The 13,850-nt window shown below is 28.3% G+C and overlaps 3 protein-coding genes across 7 annotated transcripts; 2 read left to right on the top strand and 1 right to left on the bottom strand.

The window, feature by feature from the left end:
* Positions 1-78: 78 nt before the first annotated feature.
* On the bottom strand, positions 79-2,846 carry LOC117236649. Its single transcript, XM_033499775.1, has 8 exons — positions 2,367-2,846; positions 2,122-2,289; positions 1,842-2,036; positions 1,216-1,586; positions 1,054-1,060; positions 471-742; positions 292-363; positions 79-211 (listed from the first exon to the last, which is right to left on the bottom strand). The coding sequence occupies exons 1-8, from the start codon at positions 2,473-2,475 to the stop codon at positions 101-103; spliced, it is 1,305 nt and encodes a 434-aa protein (XP_033355666.1). The 5' UTR covers positions 2,476-2,846; the 3' UTR covers positions 79-100.
* Positions 2,847-3,031: 185 nt separating this feature from the next.
* On the top strand, positions 3,032-7,527 carry LOC117236678 (dolichyl-diphosphooligosaccharide--protein glycosyltransferase subunit STT3B). Of its 2 annotated transcripts, none has more exons than XM_033499827.1 (7): positions 3,032-3,456; positions 3,664-4,362; positions 4,436-4,746; positions 4,815-5,355; positions 5,450-5,911; positions 6,015-6,105; positions 6,262-7,527. In XM_033499827.1, exons 1-7 carry the CDS (start codon positions 3,236-3,238, stop codon positions 6,340-6,342), a joined length of 2,406 nt encoding a protein of 801 aa, XP_033355718.1. In that variant the 5' UTR covers positions 3,032-3,235; the 3' UTR covers positions 6,343-7,527. The 2 variants fall into 2 exon arrangements, with proteins under 2 accessions (XP_033355718.1, XP_033355719.1); XM_033499828.1 differs by having other exon boundaries at positions 6,227-7,527.
* Positions 7,528-8,776: 1,249 nt separating this feature from the next.
* On the top strand, positions 8,777-13,834 carry LOC117236613 (INO80 complex subunit D). 4 transcript variants are annotated; one of them, XM_033499720.1, is made up of 3 exons: positions 8,777-9,890; positions 10,154-11,597; positions 11,723-13,834. In XM_033499720.1, the coding sequence occupies exons 2-3, from the start codon at positions 10,220-10,222 to the stop codon at positions 11,887-11,889; spliced, it is 1,545 nt and encodes a 514-aa protein (XP_033355611.1). In that variant the 5' UTR covers positions 8,777-9,890; positions 10,154-10,219; the 3' UTR covers positions 11,890-13,834. The 4 variants fall into 4 exon arrangements, with proteins under 4 accessions (XP_033355611.1, XP_033355610.1, XP_033355609.1 ...); XM_033499719.1 differs by having other exon boundaries at positions 8,778-9,593; positions 10,083-11,597; XM_033499718.1 differs by having other exon boundaries at positions 8,778-9,890; positions 10,083-11,597.
* Positions 13,835-13,850: the final 16 nt, after the last annotated feature.

Here is a 13,850-nt window from a genome sequence, read left to right as displayed (position 1 = left end):
AAACGTGGTAGAATCAATAATGGTTTTATTAAATTAAAAAAGTATAACGTTTATACATTTATAACAAGTGAGAACACATACATAATAAAAGATATTTATTTTAATATACTGGACATTTGTATGGTGTGCCATCCTTACAACAATATTCTCTTCCAGCAGAAAGATTTGTGTTAATCCATCCACTGTTACAATTTTTAATAAATAAGTAAGCCTAATATAAAGAAATTATATAATATAATGTTGTTTAATAGTTAATTTGAAGCTATTGTGAAACATTAAAATAAAACTTACCCTTTCCTTATGACAGTCATATTTTATTGAATTACATAGTATTTTAGGACTGTTTGGCAGATGTTTAATAATCTATAGTAAATATTTCATATTTTGTGTTACTTGAGATAAGAAATTAACTGTATCATCAATAAAATATATGTGTGGTAATAATTTTGTATTTCTATAGATTAACTCACAGTGTCCAAGCATTTATTTGTACACAGTTTATTCCCGGTTGGAGTACATGAAAATGCTCTAGGCAAATCATGAAAAATAGCAGGCTCTCCCTTAGGTGATTCTTTACCATCCTTTTTAAACTGTCCACTTAAAAAAATTCCACAAGCACAACCAACTGGAAATTCAGTAGTTACAATTTTAAGAGTATCATTTAAAACTTTTATTTTAATTTGATCTGCTGATGCAGATAAGAAATAAAGAATTGATAATAGAAATGCCGGATTCATCTTTTCTGTAAAAAAAATATTTATTTCAGATTTCTCTTATGAATAAGATTATTTTAATTAATAATTACCAATAAAAGAAAGCTGTATCTAAGTATATTTAGAATATATAAAAATCTGTACTCTAAACTGTAAAGTATTAATAAAGTATACAAGTATATATTCAGTTTAATGATACTTACATTAATCAAATTGTCTGCATTACTTGCATGAAGTAATAAAAATCAATAAGTCGTGCAGGTTTTGTTGAAAGCGCTTTGTTTTGTAAAATCAGCAATTAAAATGGGTCACATTCACAATAAGCAATATTTCATAATACTGCAGTACTGTAATCATATTGTATTTAAAAAAAGCTTGTTTTATTCTTTTAATATGAATATAATGTTAAAATACAAATAAATACATGTACAACAATAAGATTTAGATTACTTTTTTGTTGATAAGATTATACATATTCACTTTATTATGCATTGATATTTTATAACTTTTTGATAAGTTTTGCATTTCCTTTTAAAACTATCTTTTTTCCATTTGCAATACAAATATATTCACATTTCATGATTTTTCTTATAGAAACAATTTGCACTTTTATTTCTATTATATCTCCAGCATAACATGGTGCTGGAAATGTAAAGGTTTGTCCAACTACTATGGTTCCTGGGCCTGGCATTTTTGTACCAAGTACTCCTGATACTAAGCCATTGAGTAAAGCACCATGAACAAGATTATTTGATGTCACTAAATGTATTGGATTATAATCACCAGTTAATTTTGCAAAATTTAGTATATCATCTTTGGTAACTGTTTTAAAAACTGATATTTCATTTCCAACTTTCATAGTGTTTAGAACATCTGAAGGTCCTGTACAATATCTTTGCACATACCTTTTTAGCAATTTAAAGAATGGCTTTGAGAACTTCATTTTACTCCACAATTGAATTATGATATATAATTTTTTAACTACTTCTTTTTTTATGTATCAAGGTATAATTAGGTATATATCCTTCCAAAATATTTTCTATATATATTATATATTTTTAGGATTTTCAACTTTATCCTTTATTTCAGTACAGTCATTTAAAAATATTGCCACTAAGTTTTTAATACGATTATTTTCATGATTTGACAAATCAGATATTTTTCCAATTAATTCAGTTGTTACTTCACTCTTATAATCAGGGGTAATTAAAAATATTAAACTAGTAATTACTGAAAGTATGATATCTTCATCTTGTGAAGAAAGTAATGGTGTTAATAGACAAATGCCTTGGTTACGTAAAATGTATAGTTTATTTATTGGATCTAAAATATAATTCTTTTGTTAATTAATAGTTACCACAAGGATGTACTTTGTGAAAATAAATCTTTCAAACCATTATATACCTACCAGCACATACATTACAAATACCTCCTACTGCAAAACGTACTAATTTTAAATTATTTTCTGACAAAGCGTGAAGAAACAAATCAATTATTTGTAGTTGTCTTATGTATCCATAATTGATAGGATCATAAGCAAAATTAGCAAGGTTTGCTAACACTTGTTCTTTTGCTTCTGTGGAAATAATTTATGTTCTATAATTATGTAGTATAACAATTATATAAGTAATTACATTTTTGTATGCAAATTACCTTTCGATTTAGTGGTCTTAAATTCTGTAGTTAAAAGTTTTAAGAAATCATAACGACCAATAGAACTTTTCCCAGTACGTTTTATTAATTGCTCCTTGCTAGTAAACATGAGAGAATAATTTTCATTTATATTACTTAGCGAAATTTCTCACTCATGATATTTAATTCATGCTATTCCATCACTTTATTTTGAATTTTTTAATCACTATTTTTAAACGGTGGACGTGGTAAAAAAGATAATTTACAGTTCCTCATGTACAAAAATTTCACTTTCTTAGATGTTTCTTTTGCGATTTTCTACGATTACATACCAAAATTTTTTTAATTTCTTGTATGTTGTAACGAAAACAGGAAATATTAATTTCACAGCTTATTATATTATAGCAAGCAGTCGTTAAGTAATAAGATTATCCGGATATGATGGTTTAGGATAAGTGCCAGTAAGTACATTATATGTGACTACATCTGTATTTAGATCATAGTCGATGACCGGATGTGATATTGATATAAAATTAATGCCATTGGTAGACAAACTGTTTCTATTTTATGTGTTGTTATTGAAACCAATCGGCAGCTTGATATTCATAACGAACGTGGTGTGCGTTTAAGCGCATATTCGAACATACCATTCCTGTACCCATATTCCTATGAAAGTAGGTAGAGAACGTCATTGCGAAGTCATGGTTAACACGTAGCCGGTGTTCAACGTGTCTTAAACTCCTAGCCTAGGCATAGTGATTTGATAATTTGTTGCAAGCAGCTTGATTTGCAGCGTGTTGAATAGAAACAAATGTTAATATGTTCATGGCAAATGTCTGTTAAAATTTCACGGAAATATTTATCATTACATTCAGAAATTTAAAGGAAATATGTTGCCAAATAGAACATCCATTACAAATACTAAAAAAGATATGTTCCCTGACAAGAAATCGACGTCTAAGCAAATGAAAACTTCTACGTTAACAAACGCCGCTGGACTTAGTTCTCTTATTACTTTTACTGTTTTGCTACTTGTTTGGATCTCAGGATTTGCTTCTCGGTTATTCGCGGTGATACGTTTTGAAAGTATCATACATGAATTCGATCCTTGGTACGTATTTTTAATTATTATTAATTTATAATAATTATTTAATTTAATATTTTTCATTTAATATTTACCTAACATTTTGTTCATAAAAAATAATTTTCATGTTTATTAATAATTTAATTGATAAAGTAAATTAACTTTACATATATATGTACATATAATGTTATTATAAAATATTACTATAAAATAAAATATTCTTTTATAACATAGGTTTAACTACAGAGCTACAGCATATATGGTACAACATGGATTCTATAATTTTTTAAATTGGTTTGATGAAAGAGCATGGTACCCGCTGGGTCGTATTGTAGGTGGAACTGTTTATCCTGGATTAATGATAACATCTGGATCTATACATTATATATTACATTCTTTAAATATCCCAGTGCATATAAGAGACATTTGTGTATTCTTAGCTCCAATATTTAGTGGTCTTACAGCCATTTCTACGTACTTATTAACAAAAGAAATATGGAATGCAGGAGCTGGTTTATTTGCAGCGTGTTTTATTGCAATTGTACCTGGTTACATTTCAAGATCTGTAGCAGGAAGTTATGACAATGAAGGCATTGCCATTTTTGCACTACAAATTACATATTATCTGTGGGTTAAGTCAGTTAAAACTGGCTCTATTTTTTGGGCTTCTATGACTGCTCTGTCCTACTTCTATATGGTATCTGCATGGGGTGGTTATGTTTTTATCATTAATTTAATTCCACTTCATGTTTTTGCATTATTGATCATGAATCGATTCAGTAATCGTCTTTTTACAAGTTATACTACATTTTATATTCTGGGACTTTTATTGAGTATGCAAATACCATTTGTTGGTTTTCAACCAATAAGAACATCAGAACACATGGCAGCTGGAGGTGTGTTTGGATTATTAATTTTTGTGGCAACTCTCAGGTGTGTTGATATAATATGTTAGTATAATTTTAATATATCAAATTTTGTAATACAGTATATTTTATTATTGTAGATATCTAAGAACTGTACTTACAAAATCTGAAATGAAATACTTTGGAGGAGTGGTTGCAGTTACAGCTGGCATTCTTTTGTTTATTTTAATATGTTTGACTTATGCCGGTGTTATTGCACCTTGGAGTGGAAGGTTTTATTCACTTTGGGATACTGGTTATGCAAAGATACACATTCCAATAATAGCATCTGTTTCTGAACATCAACCTACAACATGGTTTAGCTTTTTCTTTGATTTACACATTCTTGTTACAACGTTTCCTGTGGGCTTGTGGTACTGCATTAAACGTATCAATGATGAACGTGTTTTTGGTAAGATTTAAGAAAAAAATTCTTTATTAATTTACTACACAAATATATTAATTATAATTATTTTACAGTTATATTGTATGCTATAAGTGCTGTTTATTTTGCTGGAGTAATGGTGAGGCTTATGCTCACTTTAACTCCAGTTGTTTGTATGCTTGCTGGAATTGCATTTAGTGACCTTCTTGAATTATTTTTCAAAGAGGAAGACAATGAAAGAAACGATCGAAGTAATAATGGAAGTGAAGAAGAAAGTGAAGAAGAAAGAGAAAGAAGCCCTGGTAGATCACTCTATGATAAAGCTGGTAAACTTCGTAGAATGAGACATGAGAGACCTAGGGGTAATGGAGATGGATTAGGTGTTAATCTTCGAAATGGTGTTGTCATTGGTGCATTTGTATTAATGATGATGTTTACACTGCATTGTACTTGGATTACAAGTAATGCATATTCTAGCCCTTCGATTGTTTTGGCATCATATAGTAACGATGGAGGTAGAGCTATTCTAGATGATTTCAGAGAAGCTTATTATTGGTTAGCACAAAATACACCTACTGATGCTAGGATTATGAGTTGGTGGGATTATGGCTATCAAATTGCTGGGATGGCTAATAGGTATATATTATTAGAGAATAAAATGTGCTGTTTAAATTTTTTTGTATATATAATACAATATAATACAATATGAAGCATTTTCATTTTAACGTAGAACTACGCTTGTGGACAATAACACTTGGAATAATTCACATATAGCTCTAGTTGGAAAAGCAATGAGCTCAAATGAAAGTGCTGCTTATGAAATTATGACATCATTAGATGTAGATTATGTATTAGTTATTTTTGGAGGAATGATTGGATATTCCGGAGATGATGTTAATAAGTTCCTTTGGATGGTACGAATTGCTGAAGGCGAACATCCACAAGATATTCGTGAAAGTGATTATTTTACTGAAAAAGGAGAATTTCGCGTGGATTCGGAAGGCTCACCTACCCTTTTGAATTCACTAATGTATAAATTAAGCTATTATCGATTTGGGAAAGTAAAGATTGATTATCGATCGCCCTCTGGTTATGATCGTACGCGTAACGCCGAAATAGGAAATAAAAATTTCCAGTTAACATATTTGGAAGAAGCCTACACGACTGAACATTGGCTTGTTAGAATTTACAGGTAATTTTATAGATAACAATAACAAGACCATAAATTAATTTTATAAATTTTATGATTTTTATACTTATAAATTTCAAATGTCCTTATTCAAATCCAATTTTAGGGTGAAAAAGCCAAATGAATTTAATAGACCAAGCATTCCAATATCTAAACGAATTGTTGCACGAAATGCTAATTCATATGTTAGTAAAAAGGTGAGAATTCTATTTCTTATGCTAAACAGTTAAAGCAGTTAAAACATTTACTTTTGTTGAATTCTTAATCGTATCGTTTTTCCTTCTTTAAATCATAACATTGTGTAATTTTGAAATGTAGTTGAAATCGTGGGGTGGGGGACATTAATGTTACAGACACCACGTCGTAAGAAAGGTTACATAAAAGGCCGGCCAACTATTATTAAAGGACAAAAACCTCAACGAAAAACTACGTAACATACATTTATTATCTAATTCATAATAATTTTCAAATACAACTTTTATAATAAGGAAAAAGAATTATACACCGTCCCTTGGGTCTACCACAAATTGTACCTCAAATTAAGATTTTAATATCATTAAAACTCGAATCAATTAAATATAGAATAAAAGAAATTTTCAACACTGAAAGCAATTGGGACAATTTTTTAACAAAAATGATCTTTAAAAAAGCGATCATGTTTTCAATTTTACTCATTACACTACGAAAATTTCTTATTTTTTCAAAATTATGAAATATTATCTATGTATGGCTACTTTACATATCGATTAGGTAAAATATAATTTCTATATGGTTGCAGTATATGGTGAATTTCTATAATTGAATTTACATTATTCATGGAGTGGAAAAATTCTATATTCATACAGTTTAAATCTTTGTACTTAAGTAGTCTCTAGCTTTTTGCTTACGTGATTTTACGCATATTATGTTCTGATTGCAAATTACGAAAATGAGCTTTGAATTATCACATGAGAAATATGATAAAAGAGCTAATGCGTAAACTTTTCTTATATCTGTGTAATGCACACTAAACATCAATAAGAAAAATTCGCTAGTCAAACTGAACGAAAAAATGGAAACATTTATTATAAATATCAAACAGGTGAGATCAGAGGGATTAAATATGTGTTATGTATACACAGTTATACAGTATTGTATACTATTCTTGTTGAACATTCGTAAGAAGGAACTTGTCACTTAAAAGCATTGTATATTTAATATTTGATTTATCTTTCCTTTTTTTTTGTATAGAATTTAAAAATATAGAAGACAAATTGAATTTTATGCAGTGGAAATATGCTTTTAAGTGTAATGTATTATTTTATCTTATAATTTTTTGATTGTCCATTGTTCTAGCACTTTTTTTAAGTACAGTGCTATAGTTCACGTTTCATTCAAATTTGAAATTTATATCTTTGTGATCTACATTGTAACCATTCTTCTTATTATAAAACATATTGTTTATTTATAATATGTACATAATCCAATTACTATTTTTAGCAATTGTATGTATTTCAAAGATCACAAAATTATACTTAAAGCAATGTTAAGTACGCAAAATAGCTGTGTACACAATCATTGTGTATATTTGATTATAAAGAAAACAAAAAAATATAAATGAAACAAGGTTGTAATACATACCACTGACAACATTATTTTATTTCCTATATAAAATTCGGAAGACTAATACGATTATATTAGGAAAATGGCAAGCATTAAAAATTATATAATAATGAAAGAATTAAATATATATGTATATTGTGTATACTAAATGCATATTTAGTATACACAAGAGAGTAAAAAGATTCGTTTATATAATTTGCATACTCTTATTTTATACTATTTGACAAAATAAGATATTAATATAATATTTGAATTCACTTGCCTTTTTTTTAAATAGTAGAGTATTAATAATTAAGCAATTACAAATTTTTTCGGAAAGGCTGGACTATATCAACAGGTGGTCTTTTGTAATATATTAATAGGTTATAGTCTTAAATGTCAAAATCAGCTGATCACTAGTAACAACTTTTTGAAGGTTACTAGATTTATGAATTTTGATTGTCTTTTGTAATGCCTTATCACACAAATATAGAATCTAGTTATTTATTAATTCAAAAATTAAATGTTTGAATAAAATCTCGAATAAATATAAAATATGGTTTGGTTATGTAGCAATATGAAAATTATTGCTCTTGACATTCACTTCATCGCCCGATTTTATATTTAATACATGCATAATTTATTTTATCTTCATTATTTTTTTTACATATTTAAGTAATATTTATCAGATTTATATATAGATTTCTTACACCTATATTTTTTAATTAAGTATAATATCTTTTTAGAGCATGTTAATTATATTTGAATAGATATAGATCACGCAATGTTTATTATTTATTAATTATCAAAAGACAATATCTTTTTTATGCATTTCATATTCTACAAAAAAATAATAATTCTATGTTACGTGAAATTTTCAATGTTTATTGTAAGAGGCTAAAATTTATTTAAAATCAACTATTTCAATATTTCTCGATACATTATATTAATTACTATCATTGTAATTTAATCAATTATATAATTTATTCTTTTAATATTAATATCAAGAAAGTTGAGTAAAATGATGTTACTAAATAACATAATGTAATATTCTACACATGCCATATTTTAAAATATTAACGAAAAGCTATACATTTATGTAAATCAAATATAATTACTCTGAATACAATGTAGTATTAAGGAAACTAGATCATACAATGGATGTTTTAAAATTGAAAAATGAAATATTATTATATTTGTCGTTTTATTCATACTATCCTGTTTTCTAAAAGAAAAAAAGTAGAAATAAAATTAGGTTTATTATATACATAAAAGAGTTAAAAGGTTATGTCAAAATGAATAACGAAGAACAATCTAAACATTTTCAATAGAAATAGCCGAAATCATGCAAAAATATGTTTTCGTAAATTATCATTTAAAATTAGTTAACACTTAAAGTGGACATAAATTGTTTGTATATCAAATTCATAATGATAATACAGTGAATTCAAAGATTTTTCGCATGAGAAACTGTTCGTGTGTGCAGTGTCCGCCATTTTGCTTTCTTTATATCTGACATGTCTTTCTAATGTTATTATCGATGAATGCTAAAATTTGTGCGTGAATCTTCAATCTCGTTGGAGTGTATTTTGTACGAAAAAGGTCGGATTGCTTCTGATTGGGCAACAACCTCCATTACTGTTGGGAGTAATTTCCATTGTCCCAACCTCGGTTAAACTAAACGAAACGAGTTCATAAAGAGGGTTTCGTGATAGTATTTGTGAATAGTTTACCCTTGTTATAGGGTATAAATATGCTGCAAGATTCATCTTATGAGTTTTTCTGACTATATTACTGAAACTTGCTTATAGTATTTTGCAAAGTGTCTTATTGCCTATATAAGGAGTGAACATAACCAAACAGTGTTGATATCCAACATCATGTACTCATGTCAACACTAGAAATAAAATGTTTATTAATATGGCTTTGAATCGTCAAAGTTTGTCAGAACTTTTAGAATTCACATTCAATGCTTTAATATTTCATGTAATGAAATTGTTTGAAAATGTATAGGGTATATTTAGTGCGAATTGCTATGCGAGGCAAGGATTGTTTTTATCCTGATCTAACCATGGACTAAGTTCACGTTTATTGTTTGAACCAGGTGACTTTAGTAATCATCTGATACATATATGTACAGGAATATGTGAATTTAAACTTATACTTATAGTGATATATAGCTTTAATTGATCTAGATATTATTGACTACTAAAGTATTATTTGCACTTTTAAAACATAAAATAAATTTTATTGTCATTTAACTATACAAGATTTTTTGTAAAATTCCACTATAAAATTTGATACTAAATAATAGGTAATCAGTTTTAATGTTTCTATCAAAGCATAACCCATGACAAAACTAAGTTTTGTACATATGCAGATACATATGTATATAAGTTGGGTGCGTATTAATATTATTGGCATATGTAGTGGATATGACTATTTTATAAGTTATTATACTTTGTACAAAATTTCATTTTGTTAGTTGTATTACCTTGATGCATATGTAAACATTAATGTGTAAAGCACATACAAAAACAATCAAACTGTGATATAATACAATAAAAATAATTTTTTATTTTTTTATTCTCAGTATTATGAATTCAGAAATATTTATGTATGGACTTGGATCTAGGCACATGGCTTGAACCAAGTTTTATCTAGATAGGAAGAAAGATTTAGAGGATTTGAGAATGCAGGTGGAACAAGATACAAGGAAAGCGGTAATCAATGAAGGTCCCTATATCCGAAAACTCAAACATGGACAATAAATTGAAGTTTTCGGATCGGTTGAAGGCTTTGCTGAAAACTGAGGCTCGTCAAGATGTCGATCCATATATTTTCAGTGAACCAGAGCCATTTGGTACAGCGACAGGAAGAAATGTTTCAATAGTGTCATCTAAAAATTCTAAAGTAATGCAAAATTGTAAAAATATTAAGACTAAAGAAAAATGTATGAAACAAAGAATAAGGATAACATCCGTACCAGATGCGGAATTCAAAGATGTACAAGACCGTGCTGTAGAATTAGATGCTGATTGTAGTGTTGGTGGTGGTGGCAGTGGTAGTGGTGATGGTGAACATATAGATTATAAATTTGCAAAAGCAATTCAACAGAAGCAGCGTCATATTGAAAATTTACAAAGACTAAAAAATAGAAAGCAAAGTCGGGACCATACACTATTGTATTATCCTAGAGCTGGGGATGAAATATCAGATAGTGATTCTAGTGGAGATGAAATGACAATTTATCAACGTTATTGGTTTTCTGGAGAAAGCACTTCAACATTGAATCGTTCTGCACGTCTTTCTCAATTGCGTTCCCAGCTAAGAAGAAGATTACTTCAGTTACATAAAGGTGGAACAGACTCAGAAATTTTGTTACGTGATAGAGCTAGATGTCTTTTAGAAGCTGCTTGCAAGGATCCTGCATCTACAGCAAGAGCTTTAAGTGGTTCTCCAAATACAAGTAAAGTGGTTGACGGGCCACTTCTAGTTGGTGGGCTTTGTGGAGCTGAAGGATGTCAACAGATATCTTTGCCCTGTACTCGCCATTGTTCTCGTCATATTATGTTGAATGGAGATCAACTTTTATTTGAACATTGCACTGCCAAATTTAGTGATAATACACAATGTTGTATTCCTGTGTTTGATGTTGCACATGAATTACCTCTTTGTCCAGAACATGCAAGGAAAAGAGATAATTATCATCGTAAAGCCCAAGAGTCTAAACCAAAGAAAGCTCGTAAAAAACCAACATCTCCTACAATTCCCAGGCCTAAACCAAAATCTAGGCCAAAGAAACGAAAACGGCCTCTTGCAAATAAACTTGAAATTAAAGATCCTACTCTAGTACATGAAGAGAGTCAATATTTGAATCAAATAAACTCTAGTGAAAATCAGACAAAAACTTTGAATAATTTGAATACTGTAGCACAAGGAACTTCAAATTCTGCTAACTTAAATTTAGGATTAGGGCTTGGTCTTGGAGGAGGACTTAAAGATCTGGGAGATCATGAAGTGTTTCCTTCTTTGGATCCTGCAGAGCATGATTTTGGCAATGTGCTCAACAACTTACCTGCTGATGCTTTTAATGACCTCTTTATTGGTAATTATAATGATATTGTCCTTTTTGTATTGTGTGATATTAATTTATATAAATATGTTGTGTGAAATATATTTATTCTTATGAATTACTTTAATTTAAAAATAAAATAAGATTTATGTTTTCAGAAGGCAGAAATGGGGAATATGAACCATCAAGAGAAGAAGAAGAAGAATTGGAGCGAGCATTAGAGGCAGTAGATAAGGATGTACGGAATTTGGAAAGAATGGGGCAAACACATGGACTTTTAGAGCCAGCTTTATTGGCTCAACTTATGTCAGATATTGCTTCGTAGCCCCGCCTATTTTAGTAATGTAATAATTTGAAAACGAGTTCACGTGTGTTCCTTACAATATAGAAAAAAATACTGTTTGTGTATGTGCTGCTAAATGTAAGATTGTGTTATTGACTTTCGTTATGTAACTATAAAAATCCGAGATAATGGCAGGGATTGACATACAGAAAGTAACAAAAAATAGTTAACTATTACTAATTTAATATAAATTTCATTGGGTACAATTGTATCATATAGTTAGATTCCCATAAAAAGGAAGAAAAGAGATCATATTTCTTATAAATTCTACAAATTCCATCCTTGCTACAAAAGTAATCACGAAAAAATCGTAAAATCATCTTATTCTTTTATACATTTGCGAATTATTTTGAATACAATTTAAAAGTTCAGTTACAGTGTTGTAGCTATAATGGTATAGCAATAAATACTTTTTGCTTATGACAGATACAAAAGTCAAAAGAAAAAAGCAGTCCTACAAAGTAATTCTACTATATTTGAATTTTTCAGGGCACATAAATTTATTTTTACATACTGCTTTATTCACTATTAATGATTTTTATTTTGTTTTTAAGTACCCTGATATAGCTGCAAATAATAGTCATTAATATTTTGTAAAAATATAATCAAATGATTTTATATAACTTCTCTAAGTTGTATGAAGTTTCTATTTTAAACAGAGGTAAAGTCTTTTATTAAAAGTCAGTATATTATTCAGTTCATTGTATGTTTTGATATGAATATAACTTAGGTTTTGTTTAAACAGAAGTTAGAAGTTTTAACGGATTATTTTCTACTAAGAAACTTTATTTATAAAATAGAATTGCATGAACACATGACTGAACTTAAAAAAAACTACATATACATATAAATGGTCATATTCATTTTTTATCATCTGCCTGCTGTAACAATATATGCGAATAATCGCAAATAATCTTATTGATATATGCATAATCATCACTATCATCATTTTCTTCATTTTGTATTATAATCATATAGATAAATGTTCAGTAATAGATAACTGTAACATATAATTAAAGATTCAACTTAATAAGAAGTGCCGAAATAGTTTCATTTTTGATATCTTTAGTAATTGTAATATGATTCAATTTCTTTTGCAGCCTATAAGAAAAGATGACACGTGATATATTATTTTATTATTCAAAGTAAAAATATATAAAATTCAGATTAAAGAATTGTAAGAGGGCACAGATTCTGAGAAAAAAAACTAGATTCCTCTGGTTAATTATAAGGACAACTAAATCATTTACTGCCATTTAACATTTAAATGATTACAACGTAGCTGTAGTATTGACACTAGAGTTATCTACGTACATGTAATATTTTCAAATGTACACAATATATTTCAAATTATCATAATTTTAATACATATCGTAATCGAAATTAAAGAAAAAGAACTATGTTGAATCACTCTGTAGACTATAAATAAATGTCATTAGAGAGTAAAGCAGCAGAAAAAACAACTTACTTGTGACACTAGAATTGTACAGATTTTTGTGAGATCTAGTTTTTATTATCAAAGTTTCTGTGCCAAATGTACTAGTTAAGATATTAATTTTTGTACGTTACATGTGCGTGTCATTATTCATAAATAATAGGTCGCAAGGAAGTATATCTTGAATAATAAATGTTTTAAATGTAAACCAATGCAAATGGACAGTAATTTGCCACTTGTAAATGGACAAAAATACAATATAATTTACAATTTAACCCATATTGGGATTAAATTAATGTCGTATATATATTGTTATTATATATAATGGTAGTAAGTAGGTACAATAATTATTTATATAAGGACAATGCAAAATTTAATCTTAAAACAATGCATTGCTTCAAATGTACCTATATATGTATCTCCTTGTAAAATATCAGCATTAGTACGCATTATTAGGCATTACCAATTATAATAAGCATATTTTTTACATTGTCTTATTGTACTCAGT

Source organism: Bombus vosnesenskii, unplaced genomic scaffold (assembly GCF_011952255.1).
Source record: "Bombus vosnesenskii isolate JDL3184/JDL3185 unplaced genomic scaffold, Bvos_JDL3184-5_v1.1 scf7180000013351, whole genome shotgun sequence".
In the NCBI taxonomy this organism is placed as follows: domain Eukaryota; kingdom Metazoa; phylum Arthropoda; class Insecta; order Hymenoptera; family Apidae; genus Bombus; species Bombus vosnesenskii.
Note: the sequence above shows the minus strand (reverse complement) of the source record. Positions and strands in the feature narration are given on the sequence as shown.

Coding starts and splice junctions, on each gene's coding strand:
- LOC117236678 (XM_033499827.1), top strand. CDS start 3,236: ATGTTGCCAAATAGAACATCCATTACAAATACTAAAAAAGATATGTTC. Junction 3,457..3,663: donor ATACATGAATTCGATCCTTG/GTACGTATTTTT, acceptor TTTATAACATAG/GTTTAACTACAGAGCTACAG. Junction 5,912..6,014: donor TGGCTTGTTAGAATTTACAG/GTAATTTTATAG, acceptor ATCCAATTTTAG/GGTGAAAAAGCCAAATGAAT.
- LOC117236649 (XM_033499775.1), bottom strand. CDS start 2,475: ATGTTTACTAGCAAGGAGCAATTAATAAAACGTACTGGGAAAAGTTCT. Junction 2,037..2,121: donor TATTTGTAATGTATGTGCTG/GTAGGTATATAA, acceptor ATTATATTTTAG/ATCCAATAAATAAACTATAC. Junction 212..291: donor ATGACTGTCATAAGGAAAGG/GTAAGTTTTATT, acceptor TCTTTATATTAG/GCTTACTTATTTATTAAAAA.
- LOC117236613 (XM_033499720.1), top strand. CDS start 10,220: ATGAAGGTCCCTATATCCGAAAACTCAAACATGGACAATAAATTGAAG. Junction 11,598..11,722: donor TTTTAATGACCTCTTTATTG/GTAATTATAATG, acceptor TTATGTTTTCAG/AAGGCAGAAATGGGGAATAT.